This window comes from Nerophis ophidion, linkage group LG04, assembly GCF_033978795.1.
Source record: "Nerophis ophidion isolate RoL-2023_Sa linkage group LG04, RoL_Noph_v1.0, whole genome shotgun sequence".
NCBI classification, from domain to species: Eukaryota; Metazoa; Chordata; class Actinopteri; order Syngnathiformes; family Syngnathidae; genus Nerophis; species Nerophis ophidion.
Genome location: NC_084614.1, coordinates 51,641,739 through 51,659,889, shown reverse-complemented (window position 1 = coordinate 51,659,889; position 18,151 = coordinate 51,641,739). Strand labels below are relative to the sequence as shown.

The 18,151-nt window shown below is 43.8% G+C and overlaps 1 protein-coding gene across 3 annotated transcripts in view; it reads left to right on the top strand.

Annotated features, from left to right (window-relative positions):
• The window catches only part of LOC133551501 (MLX-interacting protein), a 61,323-nt gene extending 43,435 nt beyond the window's left edge, over positions 1-17,888 (top strand). The window contains exons 12-17 of one of the 3 annotated variants that reach the window (XM_061898263.1): positions 701-795; positions 6,456-6,578; positions 6,661-6,788; positions 10,156-10,279; positions 13,607-13,736; positions 16,226-17,888. In XM_061898263.1, the coding sequence (XP_061754247.1) occupies positions 701-795; positions 6,456-6,578; positions 6,661-6,788; positions 10,156-10,279; positions 13,607-13,736; positions 16,226-16,386 (761 nt within the window). In that variant the 3' untranslated portion in view covers positions 16,387-17,888. Of the gene's footprint in view, positions 1-700; positions 796-6,452; positions 6,579-6,660; positions 6,789-10,155; positions 10,280-13,606; positions 13,737-16,225 lie in introns of all 3 variants that reach the window. The other 2 variants (XM_061898264.1, XM_061898262.1) reach the window with 2 other exon arrangements.
• Positions 17,889-18,151: the final 263 nt, after the last annotated feature.

Genomic DNA, 18,151 nt, shown 5'->3' with positions numbered 1-18,151 from the left:
AGTCAGCAACCGTAGAAACGTCCTTTTTTCAATGGTTGCAATTGTGGACTTGTTTCTTCCATATTTGCAAGCCAACCTGTGCGTCGCCATGTCGTCCTTGCAAAAATGCAAACAGGATGTGATTTAGGAGCCCGCCTCTTCAAAATTTTTGTGCCATATGTACAGGAAGGGATATCATCAAAATGGTAGCCCCCATAAGAGGTACACAAAACAAATGAATGAATGAAGCGCTGGTACGTCGAGACATTGTTCTCACACAGAGGCATATTTAGCTTGATTTAAAAAAAGTTTGTAGACTGAAAAGGTCGCAACTAGAGGCATTCGTAAATCAAAGTTCCACTGTATAACTTTTGCATCTTAAATTCACCTTCTCTAAACATTGAAATGTTTTCGTCCAACTGTTGAATTTTTCACGACAACTTGATGTTCTCTATCAAGAACGTGAATAGGTGTATGACCAATGAATGATCAATAAATTTTAGAATAATTCTTTAAACATAATCATCATTACACCAAAGATGAACAATGGATCAATACAAATTCTCAAAGCCTTGAAACAGCAAGTTCTCAGAGGGAAGTGGCCACTGAAGTAAGATCAGCAGAGATACATACACGCTAGAAGAGTCACTAAAACACATACAACTGCAGTAGCATTGTAACTAATTTCTACAACATGCAATTGTTTATTTTCTTTTTGTAGGGTATTTGGGGCAAAAATCATCCCCCATCCCATTAGACAATGTCTCTCATCCAGAATGTCAACAGTCTGGGTATGGAAAGCTAGACTCAAGTAAGGTAAGGACCAATTTTATGAACTTATCATTTTTGCACTGTGTGGAAGAAATATGCAATGTTTTTAATTCCATCCTTTCACTAAAAATTAAATAAATAGTTCCCAAAATACTTTCAACATAAAACAGATAACTGTTTTAGAGGTTTTCAACCTTGAATAATTCCAAAGCTAAGGACAAAATACATCGTAACTTATCCTTTTTGCACTGGAAGAAATTGGCAAATGTTTTCACTTCCATATTTGCATTAAAAATTAAATAAGTCGTGCCCAAAAGACTTTCAACATAAAATAAATAACTGTATCAAAGGTTTTCAATATAATAATTACCTTGACGAATTCCAAAGCTGAAGACGTCTACAATCTTGATGCTGGATTCCATAAAAGTATAAGAATTTGGAAGCAATCGTATGTCCAATCATTAAATGAATCAATTCATCAATTAAACATGAGACTGTCCGAGGGGACTAAAATAAATACACCTAGCGTATAAGTCAGAGGTGACAGAAGTGATGTAAATAATTACAGGCCAATTATTATACTCCCAGTGGGTTGCAAAACAACTAATCACACATCTCAATGATGGCCAAACCCCTTTCCTCCCCATTACATTTGAATTTTGTGCAAATCATTCAACTAAATCTGCAATAACAATACATATTTTTAAATGTTACATGTAAATCTGATAAAAAAACAAAAATATGTAGGTACAGTTTTTATTTTATTTGAGAAAACCAATGGATTCTGTGGACAATCATGTAATTTTATCAAAATTAATGTCTTAATTTTTCCACGTATGCCACAAAATGGATGGAATAGTATTTATCAAACAGAACCAAATGCACTTTCGTAAATACAGTAAAACTTACTACTCAGTGGCCTAGTGGTTAGAGTGTCCGCCATGAGATCGGTAGGTTGAGAGTTCAAACTCCGGTCGAATCATACCAAAGACTATACAAATGGGATCCACTACCTTCCTAGTTGGCACTCAGGGTTGGAATTGGGGGTTAAATCACCAAAAAGTATCACTGCTCCCCTCACCTCCCGTAGGGTGAACAAGGGGATAGATCAAATGCAGAGGAAACATTTCACCACACCTCGTGTGTGTGTGACAATCATTGGTACTTTAACTTAACTTAAATCATACTTTCAAGATTGTCCTGTAAGGGTACGACAACAATACATTTTGGGCCCCATTTTACTGTATATAAACGATTTTCCTGATATTTTTAAAAGTGTAGACATACAGTTATACGCAGATTATGCAGTAATATTTACAAGTTCTAAAACTAATGAAGACGCTGCTCGGATACTTTCATCAGCCCTTACACTTGTTCAAGTCTGTCTAACGACGCCCTGCCTTCTCAACACACATAAAACTGTTTGTATGTTTTTCTAAACAAACAAAACAAAACACATTCCTCAGTTGGAAGTAAACAACAAAGGGTAGTAAAGGAACTTAAATACCGAGGAGTAACATTAAAATGGACTCAGTTCTTTCTTTCAGAAAACATATCCCGATGGTGTCTAAGACAAATAAATCCAACACACATAATTCTAATCAAATAAGAATGTCTTTGTGACTGACTCCCAGCCGTCCTCGTGTGAGTTGCGATGACACTGGACACATGACGCGTCGTAGCAGGTTTGATTGACTTTTATTGTTTCGCACAACCTTTCTTCGGGCCAGAAGGCCGCACCCATTTCTAGTGCGCCGGTTCTTCTTCCTGGTCGCGCTGCACCTTTCGGTGCTCGCCTGCTGTGTCTGTGGCGGGGACTCATCTTGCCGTGCTCGGTTGTCGTGCTCGTGGTCGGGTTGCCATGGTTTCCTCCTCTCTCTCTCCTCGATCGTGCCCCCTTCGCCTCTCTTATAATCTAGGAGCAGATGCGCAGATTGTGAGCAGGTGTGTGTTTTACGCACCTGACTCAGATTGCCGTTCTTGTGCCGCTCCGCGTGCGTCACGCCTCTCCTCGCCGCCGCATGCCCCGCCTCCTGGCCTCCATTCTGGTCCAGAACGCCTCTATCCGCGCTCTGTTGGCCCGTCGGCCGCGTCTCTCCACAGTCTTTAACTGAAAAAGCTGTCATAATGTTTCTGCCTTGCATGATATTTCCTTACATAAATGATTGTATGACTAACTGGTAAAACAAATCTGGAACCAATAGAATTACTCTAGCTTTGACAATTTTGGTCAATAAATATTTTACTTACTATCTCTGTAATATTATTTACAAATACAATCTACTAAGCTGTGATCATAAAAAAAAGAAACAAGAAAAAACGCCTATTGCCCGAGTGCAGCTGGGATAGGCTCCAGCACCGTCGCGACCCCGGGAGGGACAAGCGGTAGGAAATTGATGGATGGATGTCTGATATACTGTATACATGTCTACATGGATTAGTTCCGCCCCCAATAAATGATGACATTAAACTACCACAGGGAATTCTCTAGCTTTGAAATATTCAATTAAGGGCCTGTTTCAAAAGTTACCAAATTTGTGATCACACAAATTAATAAACACAATGATAAACTGTAATTTAATCAAGCACTTAGACATCATTTACACATCTGTATTTTTTACATCCTGACATTTTATTTTGGCTGTGTGCATTATTACATCATGACATTTTTTTTCGGACTGTGTGTAAAGCATCACATATACACTTTTTAATTGTATTTTTATTTCATTTTCATTTTTTGAGCTTTCTTTTACTCATGAATGTAATGAATCTGTTGGGAACTTGCGTGTCTGCAGTTGTGTGTCCCCGATGATGCAAGAATCCAGGAGAGTTGAGTGAAGATAAGAATATTTAATACTCATAAGAAAATAACAAAAGCAAACATAAAGCAGTCGTGCAGATAAACGTTCTCAACATAATATTATCATCGAGCACTGAGGAGTGCTCGAGTGAAACATAAATAGACAATAGTGTGATTGACAGCAGGTGTGAACAGCTGCCAATCAACGAAAAGAGAAAAACAAAAGTGCTCCGTGAATAAAACAGGAAATACAACAAAATAAGAGCACTGAACATGAAGTAAATACAAAATCACGAAAAACTAACTGAAATGAAGTGACAGATTGTCACAGGACCTCCCCCTCAAGGAACAGATACCAGATGTTCCCTGGAAAAGAAAAAAAAAATGGAAAAAAGTCCAAAATGTAAGGGAGCGTGGAGGGAGGATTTGGTGGAAGGTCGCCAAACCTCGTGTCCCCGCAGCCAGCGAGGGAAAGTCAGGTGGCTCTACGCACCGCCGGAACTGGCGAGGCGGGCGGCCAGGGAACGGCCACATCACTGGCCGAAAAAGAGGGGAGTGCGTCCCGCGAGGAGAACGCACAGAGCACGGCCACATCCGCGGCCGATGTAGAGGCGGGCGCGCTGAAGCAGGCCAGGAAGCAGCAGACGTAATCGGCGGCGTGGAAACCGCAGGCGTCATCGGCGGCGTAAAAACTGCAGGCTTCATCGGCGGCGTGAAAGCGGCCGATGAAGACGCCGGGCGAGGAGCAGCAAATGCCGGCCGAGGAGCAGCATATGCCGGCCGAGGAGCAGCATATGCCGGCGTTGGAGCAGGCGGCGACGATGACGACAATGATGATGGCGTGGATGATAGCGGCATGGAAGCAGCAGGTGTCATCGGCGGCGTTCATGATGACAGCGGTGTGTGCTCAGCTGCACCACCGCGAGTAGTGGCAGGCGTCATCGGCGGCGTGGAAGCGACAGATGAAGATGCCGGGCGAGGAGCAGCAGATGCCGGCCGAGGAGTAGCAGATGCCGGCGCGACAAAGCTTGGCGTGGTGCTGCTACTGGCGGCATTGGAGCCGTGCGTAATGCCAGCGTTGGAACTTGGCGTGGAGCCGGCATTGGAACTCGGCGTGGAGCTCGGCGTTGGAGCTCGGCGTTGGAACTCGGCGTGGAGCCGGCGTTGGAGCTGTGCGAAAGCCCGCCAGACGTAGATGTCTCCGTGGAAGGAGACGCTGGCGAGGATGACAGCGGTGTGTGCCTGACTGCACCGCTGTGTATAGTATGCCCCCCCTCCACTAGGCGGCTGCCAGACGCCGTCCACACTAGCCGGAAGACGTGCCTCATCGTCGGAGTCCCATGGTGCGAAAACCAGGGACGGGTGGGAGGGGGCCAGGAGGAGGGACAAAGACAGGTCCCGCGCCGAGTCCCAGCAGGAGGACAAAAGAGACTTCACAGTGGTCTCCACTGGAGCCCTCGGCGAACCAGAAAAGAGAGCGGGAGCCGGCAGGAAGAGTATCCTGGGAGAAACCGCTGGAAGCTGCGTAGGAGCAAGGAGAAGCAGCACAGTAGACGACGGGAAGGATGGCGGCAGCGGGCGTGCCGGTCGGAGAGCCGTAGTCGGCGACGGAGCCGCGGGAGCCGCGAGACGTGAAGGAGGAGGCGGGTGCGCCGGTCGGTGAGCCGTAGCCGGCAGCGTTGCCGAGAGGAAGGATGGCGGCAGAGGACGAGCCGGTCGGAGAGCCGTAGCCGGTAGCGTTGCCGCGGGAAGAGGGTCCGCGTCTGTTGGCTGGGACCGCACAAACCTGGCCTTCAAGTCCTCCAGGAATTGTGCGGTCCAGAACGTCGGCTGAGGATTGCCGACAGGGATTCTCGCGAGGACACTTTCTGGCTCGATGATACTGTTGGGAACTCGCATGTCTGCAGTGGTGTGTCCCCGATGATGCAAGAATCCAGGAGAGTTGAGTGAAGATAAGAATATTTAATACTCATAAGAAAATAACAAAAGCAAACATAAAGCAGTCGTGCAGATAAACGTTCTCAACATAATATTATCATCGAGCACTGAGGAGTGCTCGAGTGAAACATAAATAGACAATAGTGTGATTGACAGCAGGTGTGAACCGCTGCCAATCAACGAAAAGAGAAAAACAAAAGTGCTCCGTGAATAAAACAGAAAATACAACAAAATAAGAGCACTGAACAGGAAGTAAATACAACAACACGAAAAACTAACAGAAATGAAGTGACAGATTGTCACAGAATCTGTGGTGATCCTGACCTTTCTCAGTTTGTTTTTTTTATTTAATGTTACTGTTATTTAATTTCATGTAGACACCAACCTGCCTCGGGATTTAAGGTGGAAAATAGCCTTTCTAAAACCTGACATATTTTCATATTACATATGTTTATTAATATGTGCTGTTCCTATAAGAATACATCCAAATAAGTTATAAATGTCAAGAAAATGGGTGGATACATATTATTATACTGAATAGTTACTTTCCCATAAAAGAAGTTACTTAATCAAAAATACAAATAATGGATTGAATTTATATACCACCTTTTCCAGAGACCCAAAGCACTTGACACTATTCATTCAGTCCACATTCACACAAAACATTTTTTATTTGTGATTATCCTTAATTAATTATTAGTTAACTATAGACAAAATGCGGTTTGACAGCCCTAATGATGATATATTGTAACAGTAAGTCGCATGTGGGGTTAAGAGACGTTAAATGAGATTACAGTTAAACACACACTGTCAGACAAAATAAACAGTGTGTGTCGGTAAAGATGTTATTCCTAAAGCAGGTACATTTAGTACAATAAGTAATACGGTATATGTAGTCAATGATTCAGAAAATGTGTTTGAGCATAACGTTTGTGTGACGTGCATAGAGTGTATGTGTATTCAGCAGCAAACTCAGAACAGGAGGATAACTCACATCTCTGCTGAGCAGAAGAGGCGTTTCAATATTAAACTGGGATTTGACACTCTACATAACCTTGTGACAACACTCAGCTCTCAGCCAAGCATAAAGGTGCTAAGAACGGACACACGTATGTAAAAAAAACCAACTGTGTGCTGTATTGTTTCAATGTAGCATCTTGTCTGTGGTTCAGATCAGCAAAGCCACCACGCTGCAGAAGACTGCAAAGCACATCAGCAAAATGCAGCAGGAGAGATCTCTGTTGCAGGAGGAGGTGCAGCGACTTCAAAATGAGATCCAGCATCTGAACTCTGCCATCAAGTAAGACTTAGTTTGGTTGGACTTCTGCATGTGCTTTTGGAGTAGAGGTGTGGGTATGTGCTGGTCCATCAACACAGATAGATAACATTTAGCAGACCAGCAATAGATCCAATACAAGAGTTACGTCCAACATCATACTTTTACAAAGGTAATAATGCACATATAGACGAGAGAGCTCTGAAAGTTAGTGTGTGTGTGTGTGTGTGTGCGTGCGCGTGTGCGTGTGTTTGTATATGCACAGATGTAATTAACATGATCACTACTGTGACGATCTCAAGCCGTCGCGTGGGTTCCCAGGACCACCAAGCACAGACATTCTGCGAGCAGGTGTAGACTTCTTTATTTTTCAATAAGAAAAAGTCTCTTTCGGGTTGCTTTTCAGCTCTGCGGCCATACCGGCTCGCTCCTCGGTTCCGTTTTTTAGCCGTCCGCGTCGTCTGCCTCTCGCACGCGCTCTCTTTCGCTGCTGCATGCGTTGCTGCTTGCCCAGTTGTCGTTCCTCCTCACCCTCCTTTGCTGCTGCCCTTTTACACAGTGACAGGAGATTAGTTAATTGTCCTCAGGTTCGCGATCCACGCACCTGATCTCGATTGCAGCATCGCTCCCGGCGCGCCCCGCCTCGCCACTCTCCCGCCACTCGCTCGTCGTCCACGCTTCCATCTTGGGCCGGCCCCGCCTCTCCACAACTACTATGTCATGTTTTGCTAAACATTGTCATATGTATAATGTGAGTGTGAACGTTGTCTGTCTATCTGTGTTGGCCCTGTGATGAAGTGGCGACTTGTCCAGGGTGTACACTGCCTTCCGCCCAAATGCAGCTGAGATAGGCTCCAGCGACCCCCCGCGACTCCGAACGGGACAAGCAGTATAAAATGGATGGATGGATGTCATATATATAGCATCAGTTTGGCATCGTAGTCCCATCATTCCATGCAGGGATAGCTGAGTGTTAATAAATACACCACAAAACGCACTCTTGATGTCAAAGCGCGTCATCAACATACATTTTTTTTTTACCGTATTTCCTTGAATTGCCACCGGGGCGCTACTTAATTTAAAACCTCTCCTCACTCTTGCGTTGCGCTTACCAAAGGCATGCGGTAAAAGTAAGCATGCGCTAATTATTTTAAAACCTCTTCTCACTCCGGCACTTACCAAAGGCATGTAGTAAAAATTTGAGTGTGATGTAAGCTTGGACCTTAAATCCTACTGAATAGCTCTCTATCTTCTTCCCTTTATGCGATTTCAAATTACCGGTATTGAAATCAGCCTCCTCCATTTTGAAAATGATGACAGGGGAAGTGTCACGAGTTTGACCAAGCACCAAAGAACAGCACCAACATGCCAGGACTAGCTGCAATTTTCATTTGCGCTCCTGGAAAGCAGGAAGGACCACCTGACTTTTTTGTTTGTGTTTTAAATTCAGCTTTAGACACTGATACGTTTTATTCGATGAGAACAATGTACTGGACTCGGTTTTGTTGCACAGTTTCTTCGTGCTGGAATATGCTGACATGGGAACTTTGTGCACTTGAGGTGTTTTCTGAAAACTACTGGTTGGATTGTTTGTGTTTGATCTGTGCTGGCTGCATTAGTTTATTTCAAACGCGATGTGCTTGGATGAATGTTGAATAGTATTCAAAAAACGTCAACTTTAAATACGAAAAGAGACAAAATGGAAATTCAGTTGGCAACTAAAACTAAAGCGTGCAGAAAGCAGGGATCGTCACCTGTGTACCGTAAGAAGCTCTCCTTTATTGTATTAATACATTGAATAATCAAACATGAGTCAAAGTTTTGTGCATCCTTTGTGGTATGCTGGCATGTTTAAATTTAAAATATATATAAAATATATAAATATACCTGTATATATTATTTATCATGAAACTCTAATCTCGACAAGGCCCATTAGAGCAAGCCAGCTGATCATCAATACCACTGACAGAGAGCGAGCAGAAGAGAGACTTTGCGAAACTGCCATGCTGCTGTGAGTTAAACAATGGTGACATTTACCGCCACCCGCAGGACACAGTAGAGAAGTGTTTCTTCACAATAGGGTGGGGCCCCTTTGTTGGGCCGCAAGCTCCCCCTGTAGGGCTGCCAAAAAATATCTGTGTGGAAGGGGATTGTGATCAGCGCGCCGCAGGAGTAAAGGTCAAACGCCTCTGGCCATGGGGCGGAAACAGAGCGCCATCGGACGGGTGGTGGCATGTGCTGACGGAGAGACACAGTTGGCAGATGATTGGATTGCACAGGTGGTACGTGTTAAACTAATCATCTGTTGTCTGTAACAGTGAGCGGCCGGGTGCAGGAGGAGGAGGAAGTTTGGAGAAGAGACTGGAAAGTCCAAAAAAGAAATCTGATTATTGAATGGTTGTGTTGAAAAACATTAAACCTGTTGAAAAGTCGATGTGCTTGGCTACTTTGACGTGCATCCGTGGTACCGCAAGACAGTGACTTTTACAATCTGTTTCTCAACTGTTTTCCGTATGGGCCGCAGCAACTTAGTTGTAACACCGTTTTCCACCATGTGTGGCAGTAATAACAATATCAAACAGACAAGGTCTCCAGCTAAAGTCATAGATAAGTTTCTTAAGTGCAAAAATGATAACTAAATGCTGAAACTGCATTTGTATTTGCACTTAAATTTTATTGACAGTTCAGTGAAGAACCATATTCATTACTCATTTGGTTTATTTATTTTAGCACAACAAAAATCTGTGTTGGCCCTGCGATGAGGTGGCGACTTGTCCAGGGTGTACCCTGCCTTCCGCCCGATTGTAGCTGAGATAGGCGCCAGCGCCCCCCGCGACCCCGAAAGGGAATAAGCGGTAGAAAATAGATGGATGGATGGATAATTTTATGTGGTAGCATGGTGGTAAAGTGGTCAGCGCTCGTGCCTCACGGCGAGAAGGGCCTGGATTCAATTCCCGTGCTTCAGGTCTTTATGTGTAGAGTTTGCCGTTCTCCAATACCTCTCCTGAGGGCATCAATAAAGTAATATCGTTAGATATCTATCTATCTATCTATCTATCTATCTATCTATCTATCTATCTATCTATCTATCTATCTATCTATCTATCTATCTATCTATCTATCTATCTATCTATCTATCTGTCTATTAAAACCTGAGTGGGCTCTGGGTCTTTTAAGGTTGAAGACCTAATAAAGTGTATTGTTACTGTATGCTAATGAAAATGACCATTTTTCTTTACTTACCCAGCAATTCAATAAAATAAATCAATAAAACAATACAAAGCGATGCTATGTCACTAGCTGCTCACATACACAAAAGAAGCAGATGGACTTTAAAGTCTTACACTCTATGTCACAGTATCTCAACTCTTGACTGTGTTTTTCCTTACAGTTCATGCCAGCAGCAGCTACCAGCCACCGGCGTGCCCATTACACGCCAGCACTTTGACCACATGAGGAAAAAGTTCAGAGAGTACGTCCAGACACAGACTCTGCAAAACTGGAAGTTCTGGATTGTATCCTTACTGTGGTAATAATACATTAGGTTAGACACAGTATACATAGTTTCTAAGAAACCGCAGTTATAAGAACTGTGTATATACTCAGCAGTGTTTCTATGTATGACATCATTGGTTATGTGTGCTGAAACATAATGGTTTGATAAAAAACATTATCAAACATTTAGTCTGACATTACATTTAGTCTCATTTGCTAAAAGTTTGCATGTATTAGAACATGTGCAATTTTGATAGCACGCAAAGATATTCTACTAAATCGGGGTTGTGTATGTTAAATAATCAGAATAGTTTACAATCCATTCAGTGTATTTGTCTTCATGTATATGCAGAATATATGCTAATTGTTACTGCACACAGAAGATACAAATTCACTAATGTGGTAATCATTTAGTGCTCGCAATGTGATTTAACAAATTTGAAACGTTTTGCTGAAAGACCTTTATGACAAGGACAAACGTTTGTACAAATCGAAGACCTATATTTCCCTGGCCCAGACACGGGTTACCAGGGCTCCCCTCTGTAGCCAGGCCCGGAGGTGGGGCACGATGGCGAGCCCGGCCGGGCTCAGCCCAAAGAGGTAACAAGGGTCCCCCCTCCAATGGGCTCACCACTCATGGGAGGGGTCATAGAGGTCGGGTGCAGTGTGCGCTGGGCGGTAGTCGAAGGCAGGGCACTTGGTGGTCCGATTCTCAGCTACATAAGCTAGCTCTTGGGACGTGGAACGTCACATCGCTGGGAGGGAAGGAGCCTGAGCTGGTGACCGAGGTGAAACGTTCCGGCTAGATATAGATGAACTCACTTCAACGCACAGCAAGGGCTCTGGAACCTGTTCTCTTGAGAAGGGCTGGACTCTCTTCCACGCAGGCGTTGCAAGCAATGACAGGCGACGGGCTGGGGTGGCAATTGTTGTTGCCCCCCGGCTCAATGCCTGCACGTTTGAGTTCAACCCAATAGACGAGAGGGTAGCTTCCCTCCGCCTTTGGGTTGGGGGACGGGTCCTGACTGTTGTGTGTGCTTACGCACCAAACAGCAGCTCAGAGTACCCACTGTGGTGATTCCCTTGTTCTGCTAGGGGACTTCAACGCTCATGTCGGCAACGACGGTGAAACCTGGAGATGCGTGCTTGGGAAGAATGGCCGCTCGGATCTGAACCCAAGTGATGTTTTGTTATTGGACTTTTGTGCTCATCACAGATTGTCCATAACAAACACAATGTTCAAACACAAGGGTGTCCATATGTGCACTTGGCACCAGGACACCCTCGCCTGAAGTTCCATGATTGACTTTGTAGTTGTGTCATCGGATTTGCGGCCTGATGTTTTGGAAACTCGGGTGAAGAGAGGGGTGGAGCTTTCTACCGATCACCACCTGGTTGTGAGCTGGCCCTGATGATGGGGAAGAATGCCGGGCAGACCTGGCAGGCCCAAACGCATTGTGACTGTCTGCTGGGAACGCCTAGCAGAGTCTCCTATCAGAGAGTGGTTCAATTCCCACCTCCGGAAGACCTATGAACATGTCACAAGGGAGGTGCTGCACATTGAGTCCGAGTGGACCATGTTCCGTGCCTCTATTGTCGAGGCGGCTGATTGGAGCTGTGGCCGCAAGGTGGTTGGTGCCTGTCGTGGCGGTAACCGTAGAACCCGCTGGTTGACACCAGCAGTGAGGGATGCCATCAAGCTGAAGAAAGAGCCATATCGGGTCCTTTTGGCTCATGGGACTTCAGAGGCAGCAGACAGGTGACAGGCCAAGCAAAGTGCAGCTTTAGCGGTCGCAGAGGCAAAAACTCTGACATGGGAGGAGTTTGGGCAAGCCATGGAAAACGACTTCCGGACGGCTTCGAAGCGATTATGGACCACCATCCATCTCCTCAGGGGGGGAAGCAGTGCACTGTCAACACTGTGTATGGTGCGAATGGTGTGCTGCTGACCTCTACTGCGGCTGTTGTGGATCGGTGGAGGGAATACTTTGAAGACTTCCTCAATCACACCAACATGTCTTCCTATGAGGATGCAGTGCCTGGGGAATCTGTGGTGGGCTCTCCTATTTCTGGGATTGAGGTTGCCGAGGTAGTTAAAAAGCTCCTCTGTGGCAAGGCCCCGGGGGTAGATGAGATCTGCTCGGAGTTCCTTGAGGCTCTGAATGCTGTGGGGCTGTCTTGGTTGACAAGACTCTGCAACATCGCATGGACATCGGGGGCGGTACCTCTGGATTGGCAGACCGGGGTAGTGGTTCCTCTTTTTAAGAAGGGGAACCAGATAGTCGAACCTCGAATCCAGGAAGAACAAAGTGGTTTTCATCCTGGTCACGGAACGGTAGACCAGTACTATACTCTCCGCAGAGTCCTTGAGGGTGCATGGGAGTTCGCCCAACCAGTCTACTTGTGCTTTGTGGACTTGGAGAAGGCATCAGACCGTTTCCCCCGGGAAGTCCTGTGAGGAGTGCTCAGAGAGTATGGGGTAAAGGACTCTGATTGTGGCAGTCCGCTCCCTGTATGATCAGTGTCAGAGCTTGGTCCGCGTTGCCGTCAGTAAGTCGGACTGGTTTCCAGTGAGGGTTGGACCCTGCCAAGGCTGTTCTTTGTCACCAATTCTGTTCATAACTTTTATGGACAGAATTTCTAGGCGCAGTCAGGGCTTTGAGGGAATCCGGTTTGGTGGCTGCGGGATTAGGTCTCTGCTTTTTGCAGATGATATGGTCCTGGTGGCTTCAACAAGCCAGGATCTTCAGCTCTCACTGGATCGGTTCGCAGCCGAGTGGGAAGCGACTGGGATGAGAATCAGCACCTCCAAGTCCAAGTCCAGGGTTCTCGCCCGGGAAAGGGTGGAGTGCCATTTCCAGGTTGAGGAGAAAATCTTGTCCCAAGTGGACGAGTTCAAGTACCTAGGAGTCTTGTTCATGAGTGAGGGAAGACTGGATCGTGAAATCGACAGGCGGATCGGTGCGGCGTCTTCAGTAAGGCGGACGCTGTATTGATCTGTTGTGGTGAAGAAGGAGCTGAGCCGGAAGGCAAAGCTCTCAATTTATTTGAATGTATAAATGTACATTTTATACAAGTCTTATTATTGTGTACATGTATAACTGTATTAATATAATATAAAAATTAATTATCTTTTAATAAATCCACATCAACCCTGTGAATAATGTGATCAGAAATTCAAATTGTTTAACAACACCATGTTTATCTATAGAACAAAGTAGCATATTTAACATGTTTTGTGACTAAACAGTGATGTTTCCTAGCAGAAACAATATGTTCCATGTGAGAACGCAAATCAATAAATCGATGCAGCACAAATAAAAATGATGTCCTAAACTTGGCGTCAGTTCAGCGTCATCATGGAGCCGCTATTTGAGTCCTACAATGGAATGGTGTCCACTGCCAGTGTGGAATTACTGTGTCAGTCCACTTTGTCCTGGCTGGACCAACATTGTTCACTGCCTTCCCTCAGACCCAGTAAGTATGATATAATACTACTACAAGGGTTGTCCCGATACCAATATTTTGGTACTGGTACCAAAATATATTTCGATATTTTTTGATACTTTTCTATATTTTTTTAAATAGAGGGGAGCACATTTTAATAAAAAAATCTTTAAATAGTTTATGGTTCTTATTGCACTCAAAGAACAATTTTAGAAGATTAAAAAAAAGGCATTAAACACATTGGGCTTTTAATTTTGCACTCAGAGAACAATTTACAATTTTATATTTTACATATAGTCTGCCATAATCTAGGATTAGGTTGGAATAAAATTACAATTTTTACTGATATTGTATCAAATGCAGGGGCTTCACGGTGGTAGAGGGGTTAGTGCGTCTGCCTCACAATACGAAGGTCCTGAGTAGTCAGGGTTCAATCCCGGGCTCGGGATCTTTCTGTGTGGAGTTTGCATGTCATCCCCCTGAATGCGTGGGTTCCCTCCGGGTACTCCGGCTTCCTCCCACTTCCAAAGACATGCACCTGGGGATAGGTTGATTGGCAACACTAAATTGGCCCTAGTGTGTGAATATGAGTGTGAATGTTGTCTGTCTATCTGTGTTGGCCCTGCAATGAGGTGGCGACTTGCCCAATTGTAGCTGAGATAGGCACCAGCGCCCCCTGCGACTCCAAAGGGAATAAGCGGTAGAAAATGGATGGATGGATGGATATTGTATCAAATGCTTCATGATTTATGGTTAGCAGTATTGGTCTGTGCTTTAAGACAAATACAATCATTAGTAAATCAATACTAAGGCTAAATGTACACAAATAATACATTTTAGCAATGTGCTACAAAATTCAGTAATTTCACTTGCAATTATTTGGCATCGAACCTTGCAGCTGTGTGCGGGTCTATGTTTCTGTATGTGCACAAAATATTAACTATATTACATTTAAACCCGTTTTGCAGGTCTGGATTATTTTTATTTAAATGTTTACCTAAATTTGAAACACAGGTGGTTTTGCCACCTCTGGCGAAGCATGTTTTAAAGCACTGCTTGCAGCGTGGCGCTTTAAAGCAGACCTGGGCAAATTAAGGCCTAGGGCCACGTGGGGGCTGTTTAAGATTTTCAATCTGGCCCGCAAGACATTCCAAAATATATTTTTTAGATCTTTAAGATCGAAACTGTAGCTGCCGTTATGATGGGCAGTGACGTTTTCAAATGACCCTGAATCTTGAACTTTACAAAGTATTTCAATGGTTGGAATTTGCGCTTTTGCATGACATACTAGATACTATGGTCATCTAATTAGTTACTATGGTCATCTAAGTCACAGCAGCTCAGACGAGGCACCAAGCAGTGTGGGTAGGAAGCGTTTCCAAAGAGTGTTTCCAATGCAGCCGGCCTGAAATGTGGGTGTCAGGGACAGACGCGGAAGAAGATTTTTACAGCAAAGTTCTAAAGCTTAATGATATATCAAATATATCAAATTGCATGTGTTTTTCTTTACCCGTCACGTTAATATTTCGCTGTTTGTTGTATTTTTGTTGCGTTTCGCTTGATTGTAAAATATGTCGATCGAGAAGGGGTGTGAAGTTCATATGTTGTGAACATTTAGTGTTTCATCGGTCATAGTTAATATTGTAAACCCCACATTCTTTATTTTCATGTACATTCTGGGTATCTCATTCAGTAAAATAAACGTAAAATTCCTTTCCGTTTTTTAAGGCGGTCTGTCATAACGTTTTTATCATTCAATCAGACATTATTGGGAGGTTTTGTATTAGTGCCCCTAAAAAAGATATACTGGCCGCCAGACACACTTTTTTCGTCTAAATTTGGCCCCGCCGAGTCAAAATAATTGCCCAGGCCTGCTTTAAAGCGCCACGTTGATCGATAGTTCTGAAGCCCAAATACCTTCATATTGCGCTTCATGCCGCCTCTTTATCAAACAGTGGAATTGCCTTTATGTTGCATTGTGACCAAAATAACTTGGCACAACATCCTATAGTTTAGTTAAAAATGTAGTTCTCAGTCCAATGTAAGCATTGTACCGACACATTTTTTTCAGTACCTTTGGTTCTTCTAGCTCTGAACATCCAGTAGCTTACAGTAGAAAAAAGAAGGCTAGTTTGCCCTGTACTGGGGAAACCTTATAATAACACTTTTACAACATAAATGATAACAATTGCATTCAGTATACCACACTTTATTTGACAGTTTTCCTCTCATAACTGTTTGTTTTTGTGCACTCTGTGTGGGATTGCGCACTAACGCAATAAACATGCTCCTCGGTTCAGCAACGTCACAGCAGCATAGCAGTATGCGGATGAGGAAATATACTGGTATTTTTCAAAGGCTGTAGGCCACAGTGCTTTTGGTACCGGTATACCGTACAACCCTAAATACAACATATAATACAATCATCATTGACTGAACATGTTTTCATATCTTTGACAATGTGGTCAACATTTACATTTTTTGTACACATAATTATCATCTACAAATGATAACTGCAGTGGTCCTGAGTTCACTCCGTCTCCTGAGTACGTCCACGTCCATCCTGACTGACCCATCCCTCCTACCACAGCAGGCCACACTTGCCGTCACCCAGGGTGCACCTGGTGGTGCCGTGGATGACTCCATGCAGCCTCTTTTAGACAACACACGCAACATGTGACTGAAAGGCAATCTGTAATTACTGCTAAGTTTCACTGGAGGAATTTATATATTTTTTATTAAATACAAAACATTTCAACTTAAACTTATATTTGCAGCAGGTAGAATGTTAAGTATTTACAGGGTGTGTCCTTTGAGTGTTATTACAATTGTTCATACAATTTCATGCTGTTAACCACAAAGTACAATTACAAAGTACAGTTACAGTACTTACTGCAGAGTCATGTATAAAGAGAATATGGCCAACTAAACAAAAGGCACCATGACTGCTATCAAAAACGTGGGTGGCTGTGCCCAGTTGCATGCTATTGCACAAAATAATTTGTCCATGTATAGTTTTAAACTTCACAGGCTTCACGGTGGAAGAGGGGTTAGTGCGTGTGCCTCACAATACGAAGGTCCTGCAGTCTTGGGTTCAATCCCAGGCTTGGGATCTTTCTGTGTGGAGTTTGCATGTCCTCCCCGTGAATGCGTCGGTTTCCTCCGGGTACTCCGGCTTCCTCCCACTTCCAAAGACATTCACCTGGGGATAAGTTGATTGGCAACACTAAATGGTCCCTAGTGTGTGAATGTGAGTGTGAATGTTGTCTGTCTATCTGTGTTGGCCCTGCGATGAGATGGCGACTTGTCCAGGGTGTACCTCGCCTTCCGCCTGATTGTAGCTGAGATAGGCGCCAAAAAGGAATAAGCGGTAGAAAATGTATGGATGGATGGATAGTTTTAAACATATTCCAGGTCAATAACTTATAATTAAACATGCTCTTATTTTGTGAAAGTATAAATTTGCAGCCTTGCTGCTACATTCCTGCGGTGTTAAGTGACCAGCAGGCACTCTAAAAACGCACCTGAAGGCGCAATAAACGTAAAAAGAATACACAGAACGACCAAAAAATAACTTATTACCCTCATTTTGCCCATATCTTACTTAACTTATAGCACTTTCTATACTTTTTTCTTTCCAGATTCAGGTTAAAGCAATGTAAAAGGTTTCCACTATTTTCGTGGGTGGCACAGCCCCATGTTGCACAAAAGGTTAAGTTAGTAGCAGTCATGGCGCCCTGTGGTGACATGAGTGCCTTTTGACCAATCATTGAGGAAATCGCCTGAAACTGAGTTGGCTATACTTTCTTTATACACTACTCTGACTTATTGTCATACTTTTCCACCACTTGTGGCAGTAATGTGTCGGTTGACTGAGTGACATATGAAAAGAAAAAGGAGAAGCGCTTTCTTTAAGGACACACATGATGATGAGTAATTGTGTTAATTATGTAATACTTAATAATTATATGTGATGCTTGATGTGTCCATAAATACACACTCATGATATTTAATAATTGTACATGTATGTATTGTTCATCAGCTTTTATGAGTCCCTTTTTTTGCTGTATTTTTGACTATTAATTAGTGTTTATTTTTGTGATCAGCCATGTTGGCATGTTGTATGCTCAGCTTTATCAGTTCAATAAAAAATCATCTTTTTGATTAACACATAAATGATAATGGTTTACATAAATGGGTTGTATTAGTATAGCGCTTTTCTACCTTCAAGGTACTCAAAGCGCTTTGACATTACTTCCACATTTACCCATTCACACACACATTCACACACTGATGGAGGGAGCTGCCATGCAAGGCGCCAACCAGCACCCATCAGGAGCAAGGGTGAAGTGTCTTGCTCAGGACACAACGGACGTGACGAGGTTGGTACTAGGTGGGATTTGAACCAGGGACCCTCGGGTTGCGCACGGCCACTCTACCAATGC